The 19,871-nt window shown below is 33.1% G+C and overlaps 1 protein-coding gene across 1 annotated transcript; it reads left to right on the plus strand.

Annotated features, from left to right (window-relative positions):
* Positions 1–1,768: 1,768 nt before the first annotated feature.
* LOC139486702 (heat shock 70 kDa protein 12B-like) lies at positions 1,769–19,661 on the plus strand. Its single transcript, XM_071271625.1, has 4 exons — positions 1,769–1,911; positions 10,713–10,935; positions 16,685–16,909; positions 19,488–19,661. The coding sequence occupies exons 1-4, from the start codon at positions 1,769–1,771 to the stop codon at positions 19,659–19,661; spliced, it is 765 nt and encodes a 254-aa protein (XP_071127726.1).
* Positions 19,662–19,871: the final 210 nt, after the last annotated feature.

The following is a 19,871-nucleotide window of genomic DNA, read 5'->3' on the forward strand; positions in this document are numbered from 1 at the left end:
TTTTTCATCCAACGTTCGCAATAAAAAAAAAAAAAAAAGTTTAAGCATGGGTCACATTTCAATAGTCTTTCAACTGTTACCTTAATTTTACAAGGTAATCTTTTAAATGTTGGTTACTTTTATTTGCGTTAATAGGCATTTTTGGTAAAAAATTTCACTGCATTGTTCGTCTTTTTGCAGATTGTTCCTATATTTTCTTATAATTGTATATTTGACTGTACGTTTTTACCCCAAAAAAAACTTTCAGTGGGTTTCAATGTGTTGTTTTACAAAATAGGTCTGTTTCGCCAGCAGAGACATTAATCTATACGTGACAGTTGTTCTATATTGATAACATAAATATTGAGTGAATATTGCCAATTATGTCATGACAGTTAAAAGGTATCAAAGGAACATTCGAACTCATAATTATAAAAAAAAAAGATGTGGTACAGTATGATTGCCAATGAGACAACTCTCTACAATCATCATTGGGGTATCTAATTCAAAAAATATGTCTCATGACCCCGCCAGCCATCCAACATGGGTAAAAATAAAACATAGGGATAACATGCAGTGTTTGGCTTATATCTCTGAAACTACAGAATTTAGAGCAAATCTGACAATAGAATGAATATAAACATATGTTCATCAGGTTCAAATCTCCCTGCATTGACATTTTCAGCCGAATCATCAAACGTTGCTGGGTTGCTGCCATTGAATCGGTAATTTTAAGGACATTTTACTGTTTTGGTTATTATCTTGAATATTATCATAGATACAGATTAACTCTACGTAGCAAAATGTTCAACATATTAATACTTACAAATAAGTCAACATGACCTAACAACGCCAATTGACCCCTAAAGGAGTTATTGCCCTTCAAAGTCAGTTTTTAACAGTTTTCATGTAAATCTTGTAATAAAATCTTCTCCTCTGAAACTGTCAAAACAAATTAAACCATACTGGCCACAATAATTATTGGGGTATTTAGTTTAAAGATGTGGACCCCGCTTGCCAATCAACATGAATAAAAATAGACCATAGGGGTAAAAGGTAGTTTTTGGCTTATATTTCTGAAAGTAAGGCAAAATTATGTTTGCATTATTTTATGCATCAATGAATCGTTAACAAAAAAATCAGGTGAGCGACACAGGCTCCTTGGAGCCTCTAGGTAAAAGTTGAGGGCTATTAGTACTATTTGGTGTTCCGTAAAAGCTTATTTCTTCCTCACTAGTTAAAATTTGAGAGCTATTAGTACTTATTTGGTGTTCTATTAACGTTTTTTTCTTCCTCACTGTTATTGGATAACTGTCAAACTTGATTGTGGCAGTAACAAGATATAGCAGGTCAGATGTTCCTATTTGTGTTAAATTTATATATTTCATTGTGGATAAAGTATTTTGTGCATGGGTTTTAATTTATGAAATTTATGAGCTTTAGAAATTTAGATTTACTATAGAAACCTTATAAATTACGTATGATTACGACATATGTATTAAGTTGCCTTGTCTATAAATGAGAGGCGCTCGCAAGTTTAATGTTAAATAAGGAGATGTGAATATGATTGCCACCAAGACAACTGTCCACCTGAGTTTCAAACGAAGTTGGAATTAATCTATTATAGGCAACCATACGGCCGTCGACAATGCAATGCAAAAAAAAAAAAAAAAACATATTGTAACGAGAAAACGAACGCCCCCACATATAACAAAACTTCACTATTTACAACAACAAATAAGTTTATCTACATATTTAACATGTTACCCATTGCAGGATGTTCGCCGGGATGGTCAGGTTCCCCTTCTATATAGCTGTTAGTGTATACAAAGATATGAACGGTGCAAAGAGATATTGCTTTGACGAGTATAATGCTACGGTTGCTGAACCAAAGACAGAGACAGAAAATAGCTTTATAGACACACTTAAAAGGTATTTCAATTTATGTTTGTTTCCTCATATGAATTTTCATGTAAAATTCTCGACAACATAAAAAATGTAAAAGGCTTGTGCTTTCTTGAATCATACAAAATGAGACTTCGACTATAAACGATGTGTTCTACATTTATTAACCAAAAATTAAAAACAATCAAATGTGAAGATATGTGGTGTATAACTCTAATTTTTAAACGAAGCACAACTCGCTTGTTCTAAAAAAAATCTAAAAAATCTTCACTTTAATAAATGATGTTTACACCACAAGCATGGGAACACATTCTACTGCATCCACATATCACGAGCCTTAAATGATTCATAGCTTAACAATTTAGCACAAACCTAGTAAAACCTAGCTTTCAAAATAACGGGACATTTTTTTATTCAAAACGTAGTTGAAACGTAGCATTTTAAAACGTAGTAAAACGTGACAGTGTGACTGGGGCTTATCATTTCTGCTTCAAGAAATGGTAACAAAAATATTCTATATGTCAGTATGGACCAATCAAAACAATAATTACGTCTAAACTTTTTCGGAAGCTCAATAACTGTCACACAACAGTGATAAAAAGAGTATTGAAAAAACATGACAAACAAATCATTGTTTCTAAAATTTTCACATGTACCTTTTATGTGCGTTTAGTATCCCGTCCAACTAAATTCGACTTACAAAATGTAGTCGGTAGTTTGTACAAAATGTATGTTGTAAACCAAAATTCCTGTATTTATTTTACAAAGCCTAGTTTTAAAGATGGAGGTTGTAATGTCTCGCCTTTTAACAAGGAATTGAATATACCTTGTACTTAGATATAAAAAGATGTGATATGAGTGCCAATAAGACAACTCTCTCATTCAAAACACACTTTTCCAAAGTGTACTAGTAAACCATTATAGTTCAAAGTACGGTCTTCAACACGGATCCTTGACTAACACCGATCAGCAAGCTATAAAGGGCTCCAAAAATTATTAGTGTAAAACCATTCAAACGGGAAAACCAACGGTCTAATCTGTAAAAAAACCCAACGAAAAAAGAAAAACCGTGACTTATGAACCACCACATCAACAAACAACAACTAATTCACATCAAATTTGACTTAGGACAGAGGCAAACACATGCAGCGGGTTTAAACGTTTAAATATGTACCAACCTTCACCCTTACCTGAAACAATAGTGTAACATTACAACATAAAATAGAAACACTGTAAAATTTCAATTGAATTGGTTCAACTCAATCAAAATACATTTTACACAACTGAACATAAACAGAAAGAAAATCTTTGACTCAATGTCAATACAAAATCAAAATCAAAGCACCAAAGGCGCTGTAGGCAGTTAAATAAAAAAAAAAGCAGAGGCAAACTTGGCAGAAGTTAAGACGAAATTGTTGAAAAATTGGGGAAAATATTATCTCGGCTATTTCTCAAGTATTGAATAATGTTTGTACCCTAAAATTTTCACTATCCAATCCCGCCACTTTCAAAAGTTATGTCCAATTATTTATTTTAACATTTTTATTAGTTTTTATTGTTTTACATTTTTAATTCCTGGTCTTTTAAAGCTTACTATGCAGTATACATGTAGGTTTTGCTAATAGTTACAAGCTGCATGGAGGAATATACAACTGCTTACCAAATACCATTGACTTTTCATAAGTTGTCCTTTTTGAACAAACCTTTGGTTTTCTAGTTTGAAAGGTTTTACACTAGTAATTTCTGGACCCTTGTTGTTCGGTGTGAGCCAAGAAATTAAAAGTGACAAAGTTTATCCAACTGCACACCAAATATCATTGACCATTCACTAGTGGTTCCTCAATATCTGACCTAATCAAAAACTAATACATATTAGTCAATAGACCATGACAAAGGGGGTGGGCTAAATATTCTGGTAATGAGATATACCTACATTATTTAAGTATGTTCCTGTCCCAAGTCAGGAGCCTGTAATTCAGTAGCTGTCATTTGTTTATGTGTTACATACCGTAGAAAGGGGTGTATAGTCCGCGGTTTTGTACCCTAGGAATGAAATTGATGGAAAGAGTGCGGACTATGCAGTACTATAGGATTTCATGACATTTTTTTTCCAGAGTTGGGATACGATGTTGAACGAGGTTTGGCCAAGTAAACAGAAACATTATGTGTTGTCAATGTTATAATGTATTCTTGACAACTCTTTGTATTATTTAGAAATAAAAGTATTCTTGACTACTCTTTGTTATTATTTTTGAATAAAATAAACAATCTAACAGTGTTTGCATAAAAATCAGCCTTTGATCGAATGTCCGCTTTGTTTCGGATTTGGTAAAATTTGTGTCATTGCATCTTAACAGTGTACCTGAATCCTGAATATCAATAAAAGATGAACCCTTCAATGGTAAAACCATTATAGTCAAGATAAAACCTAGTGAAATCTTCCCAAGATCGATTTCGTTTAATGTTATTCACGTGTGTACAAGTAAACCACGATGCGCCATTTTGAATATGTGTGATTAAAGTATCAAACATTTTCGTATTCCGACTTTTTGTGTTTAACCCCTAACTTATCGACTTAAATAAATCAAGACCTAACATTTTTTAATTGTAAATTGTAACCATTAATACTGAAAGTGTAAACCTGAAAGAAGTGGAATTTTGTATACGAAACTATATTTCCAGGTGAAAGGTCACATTGTACAGGTGTATCTTCTTACATGAATGAGTTTACAGGTTACGGTGTGTAAAGCAATTAATTAACCATGTCAACTTTAGATTTTCCTCTAAGTTCAATATTGTTGTGATTTCACTTTTAACTAAAACTCGATAAAGGAAACCATCTTGAAATGACCTTAATTGACATCGACAAAATCTATAAATACGTATTCAAATGAGGTCCCGATTGAAATTGCAATGGCCCTGATCGAGTATAATGTTTAGGGGTTTACACGATACATAGCAAGTAAGGAGAGACACGATGACAAATGATAACATCAGCTTACATTAAATAATTAAATAAAATACATATCTTCATACAATGTAGAAATAAAATAATCAAGTATTCTTACAAATCCAAGACTTATACAGAGAGGAAGTAAGACAATGCTTTTAAATATTTACCTTTTGTAGGATGGAATCCACCAAATTCAACGGCGTAATAGCCGCAAAATAATATCCATGCGCCATTCATGCCATTTGGCAAATTTTAATGCCTTTATTACAAACATTTTCGGCGATGAAATTATTCTTACAATAGTTCACTTACATCTTCATCAAAAGCACAGACGATAAAAAGCTATGCTTAACTTTTTAATTAGCACTTTTTCAAATGACGAACATCAATTGTTTTGGGAAAATCGACGATCATTTAAGGTAATCTTCCTTATATTTATTGTTTTTTATAACAAAAAGTGTGAAAAAAATGTCTAATTAGTTATAAAGAATCTACCAGACCTGCCAGATCAGAGCAATGGCACTTTTTCAAAAATTACCAGGGGGGAACCCAAATCCAGGGTGCTCGCATAAGGCAGCTTAACTGCCTAAAAATAAGGGGTTATATGCAAAACAAATTGAGAAAAACTAAATTGAACAAAATGCCGCCAAATAGAATAATGTACACAGGTAAATGATAATAACTTTGTTGACAATCTACTTATTATATTTGATGTTATTGTTCTCGTCCCCAATATGCAAGGTATATTTCATACTAAAAGTTGGGCAAACACCGATCAATCAATAAAACATATATATCGTGGTAGACTATTAAAAAAACAAAATAATAATAATTTATTTTATTAAAGACCATTGGTAGATTGTACCATGAAATCAGTTTATTAAATAAAAGATATGGAGGATAAACGTAATTGAGACAGAAACATGAGAAACGAATTCAAAAAGTTGTTTCTATTTTTTCTTTTAAAGTCTTTCCTTTACGATAATCTTTCGAGTGTTAATAATCGCGATCTCTTTACTTTTCTAAACATAGGAATGAAAAGTTGAAAACAACACGTTTAATAATTTCATGCGTCCGAAGCGCTTTTCTGGATATACCTTCATCAGGAACGCTCTAAGCCAAACATTTGAAATCCGAGGATGTTTAAGTACTGAAACCGTTAAAGAGCTATATGTCAAAAATACCTAAAACAAATAGCCAAATTCATCTATTTTTATATAGTTTTTCTCCTGACGAAGGGAAATTAAATCATTAACAGTTTTCACGATGCTTAAACCTCCTTTACATGTATCTTACAATATTGATAATTTGCATGTGTATATTCAGACCATGTCTAGTAATTTGTTATCGTCTTTGTCCACACACAACTTTGCATATTAAAATACGTTCTTATCACGTTTTGCTACGTATTAGTACGTGTAGACCCACGTTTCCACCGCGCATTGATACGTTTCGATACGTAGTAAGCACGTTGTGTTACGTTCCGCTAAGCTTTGATACGTATTTACTAGGTTTCTACATCGTTTCAATTTTCGCTACGTTTGTTGTTGAATTTTCAAAACATACGGGGCAGGTCCCTTTTGAACAAAGGATCACTATGTTTCGTTACGCTTCGTTACGTATATTCCCGTTTCGCTACGCTTTCAAAACGTAGTAAAATGTACCTCTTGAAACGTGACAGTGTGACTGGGGCTTTACATAGTAACATTTGAGTTCATCAAACAGTCCATTTAGGCAACTGACATTCTCCCGAATAACAAAACAATTTAAAAACCGTTCCCATACCGTGATGTTATTTTTTTCAGTAATTGTATAACAAAGTAATATAGAAACACGTGACTATATATTATATAAAGTGTTTATACATTTACAGCGGTGATATAAGAATAGGTATCTATGGTAACACTGATCAGAATGTATGGGAATATTACGACGGAAATGACGTAAACCTTATTGTTTTCAGTTCAAGTCCGTTTTGTACAGGTGAGTAGATTAGTGTATTAATTACGGAAACATTACCCAGCTTATTTTTTTCTTTTAGAATCATGTTGTTTGTATGAATTAGGAGATAACTGTATTGTATTTTAAGCTCCGACGGCATCAATTGGGGATTTGATGGTCGCAAATTAAGTTTACTGGCGACGCGTTAGCGGAGACAGTAAACGGGTATTTGCGACCATCAAATCCCCAATTGATGCCGTCGGAGCTTAAAATACAATATTGTTATCTCCATTCTAATGAAACTGACAGAAAACAACGTTAAAACATGTAATTAAAATCTGTCATATGCCGTCTGCGCTCGCGCGTACGTCCCATAGCATCAATTGTCAATTGATGCCTTGTAAAAAAGTGACGTTATCCAATCAAAATGAACGTTACAAACGTTGTTGCATTAGAATGATTAATATATCCCGAGAGAATTGGGCTTGATAACTAAACTGTAAAAATTAGTCGATGACTTTGGAACACTTCTTTAAATATTTTAAAGCAATATTGTGTATCATATGGGACCTTCTCTTTTTTTTCACCAATTGGTGAACTGAACTTTCTTGTTAGGGATATACCATTTGATTTTCAGGGGGCGGCTAGGATGAAACATTTTGTCCTTCATTTTGAAGTTGCAATGTCTATCCTTCCTTTTTATTTTGCACTCTATTCAGTTCTGCCTTTTCCCTCCAAGCATCCCCCTCTTCATAAAAATCAAATGGAAGCTCCCTTAAAACATGTAGCTACTGACAGATTAATTGTAATTACGAAATTTCCATTAGAAATATTCAATTCTTAGTTTGGTCAAGAACAGAACTTATAAATTAATAATATAACTTTCTTATAGTTTACTCTACAATTGAAGACTGTGTCACTATGCAACAGGATGGTAAATGGAAAGTTGAAAGTTGTTCTACCGGGCGAGGCTTTGTTTGCCAGAAAAGATTGAATTTTATAGGTGAGTTTCTATCATTTTATTGCTTTGGTATTATTATGTTCTGGTTAAACGTATATATGTTTATCTGTATTACATTATGTATGTACATTGTATTTAACAAAAATATATATTTGATCAAGGGCATTGCTTGGATATAAAGGGGAATTAGCCGTCAAATTCATGTTCACCGATTAAAATCTTAGAAGCATTTATATAAAATCTGTTTGTTTCTTATTGCATGTTATAGACCTCTGTTATCATTCAGGTTAAACCTGTTGTTTCCTTTTATACAACTTTATGTTTGATATCCACATGTAAAAAATTGAAAACAACACGTTTTATAATTTCTTGCGTCCAAAGCGCTTTTCAGGATTTACCTTCATCAGGAACGCTCAAATCCTAACATTTGAAATCCGAAGAAGTATAAGTACCGAAACCGTTGAAGAGCTAAATACCTAAAATAAATTCATCTGAAGCAAACTTTCACTGAGGGAGTTGAAACCTAAGTTTCTTAATAATTTCAAAATTTATAATCGGACAATTTTAGTAAAGTTTGTTAAATCATGTCAGAACAGAAGTCCTGACTACTGAGCTGATATCATGAAACCCTCGGGACTGATAGTCTACCAGCAGAGGTATCTACCCAGCGATGTAAAAAAATTAAAACAACAATTTCCTGCGTCCATTACATAGAACTGATATTTATGACAACTGTTCTTCGTCACCCCATTTTAAGTTACACATATACTTCACTTATATCCAATAAACTAGGGAAACAAGTCTCATATGGAATCTCTTAACCGAATCGGTCAAAATAAGACAGAACTACCTGGAAATATAACGAACAATTAGGATGAATAAACTTGTAGGTTTCTTATACGCATGCAAAGTATTAGAAATAACAAGAACAACTGTGTGACGTGAGATAACTCTCAAATTGAAAGGTATTCGGTTAATCTGTGTCAGTCTCAAAAGCGTATAAACTGTTCACTATCATATTTCAAATAACTAAGCGACATTTTGTTTGAGAACAAAACAGCGAAGTAAAAATTAGGCGGAAGAAAAAATATATAATAAAATAAAAGCAAAAGGTCTTTCCATGGAAAAGTGGGAAGACCTTATTATTGCTAATTGCTTTTATTTTTGAAAATCAGAACTAAGATGAACACCGTGAGTCAACTTTTCGGGGTGTCAGCAACTTGTGTCCACAAAACTACTTATTCCATGCACAAATTCGTATATATATATATGTCTATATATTATTGGTGTTTTTATGTACACTTTTTAGGCGTTTATATAATTTATTTTATTGTGTACAGGTATCGTTACTTGTAACGTTCCAGCGCCCACGTGGGAAAAATCGTTGACTATTATTCAGACGTTTTATATATATGTTTATATATTATATAACTCGTCTAAACATCAACCTAACAATGTTAGATCTGAAAATTTGCTTTCGCAAATTATTTTGTTCTTCACTCATCGGGATTCGAACCCATGCTACTGAGATATCGTGACACCAAATCGCTGCACTGTAGCCGTCCCGCTAGACCACACGACCACCTTGGCTTCATAAAAATGAAGCTTTCGGTGGCCGGGTGTTACCTTTCCACGTCAGTTTTAATCAAGCGTCGTACTACAGTACATGATATATAAGGCATGAAGATGTTATTCTTACATATCAGCTAAATTATCTATAGTAAAGGATCCTACAAATTAATGTAAGATACAGTCACAGAAAATAATTTTATTTATAAGTACGTCTGAGTCAGTGAAAACTCTACAACAGATTTATCCATCGAATCACCAGCAGTGATGGTGATACATGGTTGTGTACATTATGTATGTTATATATATATAACAGTTTTAGCTGTAGGTGTACGTAAACTTATGCATTGATAAAATAAAAACAGAATGAAAAAATGCAGTTTAAGCAACATGTTCCTAATATGGTATAAGAAAATACTTTTAAATATCAATTATTTAAATTAATGTATTATTTGTTAATTTTCTTTTTGTATTTTAGTTTTATATAATTCAAACTCCTTTGTTAATATTTGAAATGAATTACAAGAAGGAAGAACATAAAATTTAATTTAAACCGTTCTGTTATGCTGCTTACAGTAGCAGTCTTGTACACATTGCAACATCAAAGTTTCGACCCCTAAGTCCAACTTACATGATGAATTATCAGTGTTTTATTTCTTACACTCAGATTGAAGGTACAAAGATGACTTTGGATAGTTGGCGGTATATTGAACAACTGTAAAATATCTTCTTTTATTAATCAGTAGACAAACATATGCATTTACGTTGCAATCTTGGAAATAACAAAAATTTTCGTGCTTGACTTTCGACTTGAGTTGTCTACATATAAAAAGAGAAAATGTGGTTTGAATGCCATTGAGACAACTCTCCACAAGAGACCAAATGACACAGAAATTAACAAATATTTTATATAATGAACTATCCGTTTTGAATTTACCTTGGAGTTCCATACTTTTGTTATTTAACTTTCTGCATAACATTAATGACAGACGTCGTAAAACAAATAATGATAGATTAAGATTTATGATACGATAACAATAAATAAAAAAGCAAAAACACAACAAAAACAAATAACGTGAAATCAAGAGATAAATATACTATCTCCAACCATAAGAAAACCCTAAATCGTTCGATGCATTTAAATCAAAATATCAACAATCTGCATTGACAGCAACAATTTCTAGTATACTGTTATAATAATGTAGTTTAAAAGTCACAAAGGTTTCATTATGCAATGCTTCTTTGTGTTAATAATTTTATCCTTGGTCAAAACGTAATAAAGTTGCTCTGTTGTTTATTTGATAGAATAAGATGGAGATCGTCAACGACAGATATTAAGATCTATCAATATTGTGCAGCTATAGATATAGGTTCTACATATTCTGGTTATGCCTTCTGTTCTAGGCTTGATTATATAAACGAGCCACCTAATATTAGCACAAATATCTGCCACGAATCAAAACTATTGTCATTTAAAAAAGCACCTACTGCTGTTTTACTGGATTCAAGTCAGGAATTTGTAGCATTTGGATTTGAAGCTGAGAATATGTACTCTGTCTTAGTTGCTGATGAAAGACATGAAGGCTATTATTTTTTCCACAGATTTAAGATGTTAATCAATAACAGAGTGAGTATCTTTTCTACGATTTTATTACTTATACTTATGAATCTTATATATCAAAATAGATTTTCTTTTGTACTTTTGCCTGTACAAAGTCGGGAATATGACAGTTGTTGTCCATTCGTTTTTTTATGTGTTTTGTCATTTGATTTTGCCATGTCATTATGATTTTCCGATTGAATTTTCCTCGAAGTTCATTTTTTTGTGATTTTACTTTTTCCATTAACAAGGTATTGGTACCTTCCGATGAACGTTTTAGAAAAAAGGACAAGACGTTCTTCGACATACCCCTGGGTTTTCAACCTTCTGCTTTAACAAAGTCTGAGTAATTGCTGTATGCTCTTGAGTACGAAATAAGTTGAGAAATTAAGGCTTCGTTGATCTTCTTGTTTTTGGCAAGTGTATGAAGGAACTATGATTCATAAGAAAATAAGAAGAGGTAAAAAAGGAGAGGTGCACAGTTCGTTTCCCTAGGAATGACGACTATTGGTTGAAAAAAATTTCCTCCAATGTCAACAAGTATAAGAAACTCAAGCATAATGATCACTTGTTCCTCTGTGTAACATGTTTTACCATTGTTTTCAAGTGGACAATAAAAGCGTATGCTGCATTTTTATGTTGAAAATCATTGTGGAGATTTTTTTTTAAACTGATTTTTATACGAGCGCACAATTTTTTGTGGGTTCGTATAATGCTATAATATCGTCGTCATCAGCACCGTCTGCGTCGTCGTCTTCGATATAATGAATGCATCTCTTTGAAATTTAACTATAAGGTTTAATACCAGAAGAGAAAGGTTCGGATTGATTTTTGGGTTTATGGTACGTTGAGAATAGGAATTAGTGGCATATTTGAGGCATATAAGGGGCCAAAACTAGATTTTTTGTGGTTTCTGGACGATTACTTGTGTGTTTAAGCGTATGGATCAATATTCCTGGCTAAAACTAATAAAGAATATATATATACAAAAGAGGAAACGTGGAGACGAGGATAGTCTACTTTTATAACAATATTAGATATGAAAGACTTGCTTCATTAGAAAGGGAAAACATCGAAACTATATGGTTTGAAATTTTCCCAAAACATAATGAGTCTTTCTTATTTTTTATTTTGCTTTGTATACAGACCCCTGAACAGCAAAACTTCAATGTACGATAATTTTGATAAAGTATGCAAAAAAATTGGAACGGGAAAACCAACTGTCCAAACTATATAAAAAACGACAAACGAGAAACACTGTATGTATTAACCGCATCAACAAACAACAACTACTGACCATAGACTCAGAACAGATGCACCTGCGATCACCCCTAGTTTTTTGGTGGGGTTCATGCTGCTTATTCTTTAGTTTTCTATGTTGTATCATGCGTTCTATTGTTTGTCTGTTTGTCTTTTTCAATTTTAGCAAGACGTTGTCAGTTTATTTTCGATTTATGAGTTTGACTGTTCCTCCGGTATCTTTCGTCCCTCTTTTGCAAACAATTGCAGCGGGTTAAAACGTTTTAATTGAACCAAACCTTCAGCCTTATCTGAAACAATAGTGTAACATCACAACATAGAAAGACACACTATAAAATATCAGTTGAAATGGCTTAACTCAATCAAAAATAAAATTGAGAATGGAAATAGGGAATACTAACACAAGTGAATATACACTTATCGAATAAATGTGATATATGATACACTGTAAATACCAAACTAATAGAATAAGGGATGAATAATTTAAGTAACAGTATGTCACTATAAATTTTCCTAATATCCCCATACAGTGCTCGATCCATAAATGTGTTCTGCTTTTAGTTGTTACACATTTGGTAGCACAGGGTACACATACTGCATTTCCCCCTTCGTCATAACAGTCGAATTAAATTGAGTGCTTACTTCCTTTTTTGAAGTATTTCCAAAAACAAAAAGGAATCCAACGTATAACTAAATTCTGAATTTACACTTGTTGATGACATTTTTTATTATTATTTTCGAATGATAAAAGTACCAAAACTAATGTATTGATTCGTATTTAATTCGGTTTTTTTTTCTAAATGAATTTATGACTTTCGAAAAATGGTATAATACTGTTGCCTTTATTTGTATAATCGATGATTATCAGTAGGAGCTTAGGTAAACACGTCTGCATCTTTCAAATAGACTGTCCTGATACAAATTAATACGTAAGCTCCGCCCGATAAATTGAAAACTAATTGGCAATTCTTTTGACGAAGGTAAAAAAATCAAATCACTGACTTGTTGATAGTACTACAATGTACTATGTCAGAATTTTATCAAATGGAATTCACAGGGACGCATCTGCAGGAAAAAATATGTTTACACTTTACTTAAAAAGTTATTTTGTTTTTCATTATTACGATGCATGGTTTCAAGAAAGAGCCCGTAAATAAAGGCAACAGTAGTATACCGCTGTTCAAAATTCATAAATCGATAGAGAAAAAAACAAATCCGGGTTACAAACTAAAACTGAGAGAAACGTATCAAATATAAGAGAACTACGACACAACAGAGACACAACAACGAAGCGTCACACACACAGAAACGAACTATAATGTAACAATGGCCATTTTCCTGACTTGGTAAAGGGCATTTTATGAAAACATGATAGGTTGAACCTGGTTTTGTGGCATGTCAAACCTCCCGCTTTAATGGCAGTGTACATGTTAATTATAACATAAAAATTACAACATTACACGACAGGGTTACAATAAATAAACAGATAAATGGGAGAAAATATAGGACAGATAAACAAACGAATAATAGCCTCAAAAGGTAACAGGTTAAAAAATATTTTAATACGCCAGACGCGCGCTATGTCCACACAAAACTATGCTCAGATGTAAATAGTTTGTAAAAACGTGAATGATTTTAAATTGTTTTTACTGTAATAGCTGGCATTTAATACAAAAACGAACGAAAGACAGACATTCACGGACTATGTATTTGAGTTTTTGTTAAGTAAAATGAACTGTTATATAAGTTTTATGGCTTGATACTGACCCCCTTACGGATCCATAAAGGGTAAGTAAAATGGATTTTATTCACCCTCTATGGTCCGTTGTGGGTCAGTAAAGAACCGAATAACGAAGTTAACGCACGCGGTAATTTTTCTTCTGCGTTTTGTATAGTTGGAAAGCAGGTCACGGTTTGACTTTAAATCTATCGGCCATGTGATCGTGAAAATTCATTGAAACTACGGATGAGACAATGCTCATTGTTATACGACCGTAACAAAGTTTGCGGTCGTATATTGGTAACACGTCATCGTCGTCGTCTTCGTCTTCCAAAGACGCTTCGTTTCCGGAAAAATAACTTTGTTATCTCTATGAAATTTTAAAACAAGTTTTGAATCCACAAAAAGGAAGATGGGATTGATTTCGCGGGTTATGGTCCCAACAGGGTAGGAATGAAGGGCTCAATAAGGGGTCCAAATAAGCATTTTCTAGTTTAAAGACAATAACTTGTGTGTAAGTGTATGGATCTTTCAAAAAATTGTACCACAAGGTTCCATATGAAAAAGACAGATTATAATTGATTTGGGAGTTATGGCTCTACCTGTTTAGGAACTAAGAGCTAAAAAGGGATCAAAAACAATACTTTCCTAATACTTGGTATACATTGCTTATTTCTTGACCAATTTCAACGGGTGTTTTAATTGTTGGTGTTCTTTAGTATGCTGAATATATAACCGTGTATTTAGTTTTTGGATGTTGGGCCCCGTTTCTGAATTGGACTACATTGAGGTCCAAAGGGTCTAAAATAAAACTTTTCTTGATTTCATAAAAAAAATAGATTTTTTTGGGGTTCTTTGATATGCCGAATCTAACTGTGGAGTCAGATTCTTAATTTTGGTATCGTTTACAAATTGGTCTACATTAAGGTCCAAAGGGTCCAAAATTAAACTAAGTTTGATTTTAACAAACAATAAATATGCAGGTTTTTTGTTATGCTGAATCTAACCATGTATTAAGATTATGAATTTTGGGACCTGTTTATATATTGGTCCACATTGAGGTCCAAAGGGTCCAAAATACAATTTTATTTTATTTCATAAAAGAATGAAACATTCTGCTTTTTTGAAATGCCGAATCAAATTGTATTGTCTACATTCAGGACCAAAGGGACCAAAATTAAACTAAGTGGCTAAAGTGAGCACCACATGTTTGATTTTATTTCAAATTAACAGCAAAATATATTACAGTGCGTAATTTCTTAAAAATATATTTAAATTGCATATCAAACCGGAGTAAATCATTCCAAAACGTCGATGATGTCACAGTCACATGACAAAATTATGTCTATGAGCTGATACAAAAAACACTGTCAGCTAATCTGAAGACGCGTTACATCAAAACATTAAGTTATTTGATCATAATGTTGTCTCCTTTTGATTTTACCAAATCAGACAGGAATTACAATAAACAATTTATGCTTAAACACAAAAAAAATGTAAAAGAGATCAACATTAATGGAAAAAGACATTCAAACTCGATAAGTCGAACAGACAAACAATTGAAAACAAAACACAACAAGGAAAACTAAAGACTGAGCAACACAATACTCACCGATACCAGTGATCACAGGAAGGGAAAACAATACTGCTCCACATATGGCACCATTCCTGGGGCGAATTTGACAGTCAGCAACCAACAGTTAACAACGAGTTACAGACTCCACATGCACTAACAGAGTACTAGTGTTGTTGGGTTCAACATGGATTTGAAACAAAACAAAATGAAAGAACAAACTTAGTCTTAGAGACATGATTTTTTTATTAGTTGTTAGTGGCTTTGAACTAGCTGTCAGATAACTGCGAGTACTCTCAGATCTGTTCATTGTGTCTTTTTGTGTCGGGATGTATAAGTACCCGGCCACGTCCACTTGTATTTTTTGTCTATCTGATGAGTTAAGCCTTTTTCAACTGATTTTTATAGTTCGTTCTTATGTTGTACTGTTATACCACTGTCCCAGGTTAGAGGGAGGGTTGGAATCCCGCTAACATGTTTAACCCCGCCACATTATTTATGTGTGTGCCTGTCCCAAGTCAGGAGCCTGTAATTCAGTGGTTGTCGTTTGTTTATGTGTTACATATTTGTTTTTCGTTCATTTTTTTAACATAAATGAGGCCGTTAGTTTTCTCGTTTGAATTGTTTTACATTGTCTTATCGGGGCCTTTTATAGCTGACTGTGCGGTATGGGCTTTGCTCATTGTTGAAGGCCGTACGGTGACCTATAGTTGTTAATGTTTGTGTCATTTTGGTCTTTTGTGGATAGTTGTCTCATTGGCAATCATACCACATCTTCTTTTTTATATAATGGTCAGCAAGTAGTAGCAGCTCAGTTTTAACAAAAACTAATACATGAATCAGTTTCCCTAGACACAAATATCCATCAGGACACACCCAACCAATTTGAAGTGTGAACAGTGTAGGAAAAACATGATCTGGTGCTTGTAAATTATAATTATAGACATGCTATGGTACCATAGCTGTTCATAACTGAATGGCAAATATGAAAGAATGTATGTCTTTAACATGTAAACTATTTGCGAATTAAAGAACTGAACAGCTTTTTACATAAAAAAAAAATACAATTTTAAGTCGTGTTCAGTCTTTCGATTTAGTTTTTGATTCATCCACTGCGGTTAGGTCAGGTCCGACAAACTATGTATACATGTTACTTTTTCTCAATGAATACGATTTCTTAATAACATAATGTCGATGTCATGTGTTTATATTTTGTTTGCCAGAGAATTACGACAAAAACAATGATAAAAGATGAAGCAGGTAAAGAAATGGAAGCCTCAAGGGTGTTTCATCTGACTATCCAGTACCTTAAAGACCATCTAAATACAAAAATAATCGAAACAGTTAAAGAAGAACATAGACAGCAAATTTGTGTTTTTTATGTATTGACAGTACCAGCCAAATGGGACTACTCAGCTGTTGAGCTCATGAGAGAAGCTGCAATAGAGGTTTGTGAGTCCTCAGTTTGCTTATTTAAAGCGCATGACTGTATATCGTTTTAACAAAAAGATGACTGCCAACATCTAGTGTGAAACAACAAGCAAACACACCAAAATTAAAAAAAAACGCAAACAGGCTACTACGCATTGCGACCTACGAACTTTAACATAAAATTACTGTTATTATCATTTTTGTCTCGCCTTGACGGCGATTATTTGGCCCTGTCGCCTCAGTCATGGTCTTTTGACTTCAAACTTTTGCTTATTTTACATGTATTAGTTTGTGATTAGGTCCGTTTATTGGGAATCACAAGTGGTAGGTCAATGATATTTGGTATGCAGTTGTATAGGCATTGGCATATCTAATTTCCATGGAGATAATTTGGCTCCGTCCCCTTAGTCATGGTCTATTGACTTTGAATGTTTTTCTAAGTTATCATGTATTAGTTTGTGATTAGATCAGTTCAAGGGGAATCATTAGTGGTAGGCCAATGTATTCAAATGTATAAGTCATGGTCTATTGACTTCGAAACCTTTGCCTATTTTACATGTTTTAGTGTGTGATTTGATCAGTTTAAGATGAACTGCTAATGTTCAGTCAATGATATTTGGTATGCAAATTTATTGGCATTTGCAAATATTGTTTCCATGGTGATAGCCCCACCCCCTCTTCATGGTGTATTGCCTTTTAAACTTTTACATAGTTTACAAGTTAATGTTTGGATTTAGGTTTGGGAACGACTTAGTCAATGGTATTTGGTATGCAGTTGTATAAGCATTGGCAAATCTCATTTACATGGAGATTGTTTAGCCATGTAACTCAGTCATAGTTCATTGACTTTGAATATTTGTCTTACTTGTGTAAGATGTTTAAGTATTGCTTTTTTGATTTCAACATTGGCATAATCAAAATTTCAACATTTGCATAATCAAAATTACAAAAAGGCGAGACATATCTCTTTGATAACAGTTTATTACAAATGTCTGTATAAAATTGCTTTATAAAAAGTTGCCGTTATTTATTCCATTAAAAGAATACACGTTTTGGTTGAATATTTCAAGAGATAATCTGAACGGAAGTCTTAGGTAGATGACAAAATCAACAGCTCAGGCACATCACATTGACGGATAACAACTGTCATATACCTGACTTGGAACAGGCATTTTCTAATGTAGAAAATCGTGGATCAAACTTGGTTATAAAGCTAGCTTAATCTCCTGTATGACAGTCACACAATACCAACTTTGTGCGAACAGAACAATCATGAGATAGGCAAAAATATTAACTATAGGGATACAGCAGTCACCACTGTGTAACAATCTTACAGGGGCGGATTTAAGTGGGGGCGTGGCGTTCGTGCGCTCCCCTAAAATTTGCAAAGCATTGGTTGTTCTGAACAAAGTATCTGTGGAGACGAAAAAAATAATGTCGTCGTCGTCGCATTACATTCGTTTTCACATTCAAAGAAGTACATAAAACATTAACTTTAACAGAATCAACGTGATACCAAATTAACGAAACTATGGTTTATTTAAGCTCTATAAATATTATAAACTTCAAATGAAGGTGTCAAATGCGGTTCTGCGTTTGATGACAAATAGCATAGGCTAGACGCAATTAAAGGTAAATTGTTACATTGTTGTTGCAGTTTATATAAACACTTTCTTCGATAATCGAAGTTCCAAAATATCCCTAACTCAATATTAGAGTTAGTTTGTGTATACCGGATTGTCTCTATTCTACTTGTGTTCAGTCCCGTTTACTGGTAAATATATAGACGTAGTATCAATGAATAGAAACTCTAAGATTTCTTGTTAATTATGGTGATTAAAGATTTGTCAGTGGTGGATTGAGGTGGTTTTAGCTTGACACTTTAATTTCTCGCTAATTTTACCACAAATATTTCTCGCAACGCTTAGTCTGACAACATTTCTTCATTCGATAATTTTACCTTCAAATTTTTTTCGCATTAAAAAAATATATAATATTCAAAAAAGAAACTAAAGCTCTTGAAAAAACGAAAGTAGTTTTGATAAAGTTGAAGTACAATCAACTTGAAATTTAGTACACATGTTTCCATGATATCATCCTTTAATTCTATTGTCAAATTAGTTTTGAATTCAATTTCAAGAAAAGAAAGTGCGAGTTGGACATCCGTGTAATATGGACACATTCTTGTTTAGAATCCACATATGGTTGATACAACAACACAGTAAACCGTTTCACAGTATTTCACAAGACCCTCTTTCACGGACATTATCGTTGTCATTCTAATGGACAATTCTTTCGTCAAGATGAAGTTGAGCCGGCAATGTACCGTAGTTAGTACGAAATTTTGTGAATATCAGTTATCCAAAACAAAATTTGTAAATCTTTTAATTTAGTGCTCAATGTAATGTTCGTTGTAGCTATGAAGGACTTACAATTTACCTAAATCTCATCCTTGCCAAATGATAATGAAATGTATTTGTATTTGGAATTACTAAAGTGCTTTTTTTTCCTAATTCTTTTACAAGACACCCGTAGTAGTAAGATTCACATAAAAAGACAATATAATATTATTTGAAGCTTAATGCATTTATTCAGGCAGGTATTGACAGCAGACAGTTAGCTATTGTTTCGGAACCTGAAGCTGCATCTATGTTTTGTCAGGTTGTGAACTCGCCCTTGCATGACACACAACAAAAGAATTCCTTTGAAACTCAATTCAAATCAGGCAAGATGTTTATGATGGTTGATCTTGGAGGTATGAAAATTTAATTTTATGGATTTGCGTCTGTTTTTGAATTGCAACTTGTGATACTGATAAGCAATATTTAAATTATTTCAAGTATACAATCATTATGTCTTACTTCAAAAATTTGTACTATTTTCTGATATAATGCTTGATAATAATCCGAGGTCAGATTAATTTGACGCGTCAGTTTATAAAAATTGTTTATTGACAATCGACCCAAACAAAGATTTTTT

Source organism: Mytilus edulis, chromosome 8 (assembly GCF_963676685.1).
Source record: "Mytilus edulis chromosome 8, xbMytEdul2.2, whole genome shotgun sequence".
In the NCBI taxonomy this organism is placed as follows: domain Eukaryota; kingdom Metazoa; phylum Mollusca; class Bivalvia; order Mytilida; family Mytilidae; genus Mytilus; species Mytilus edulis.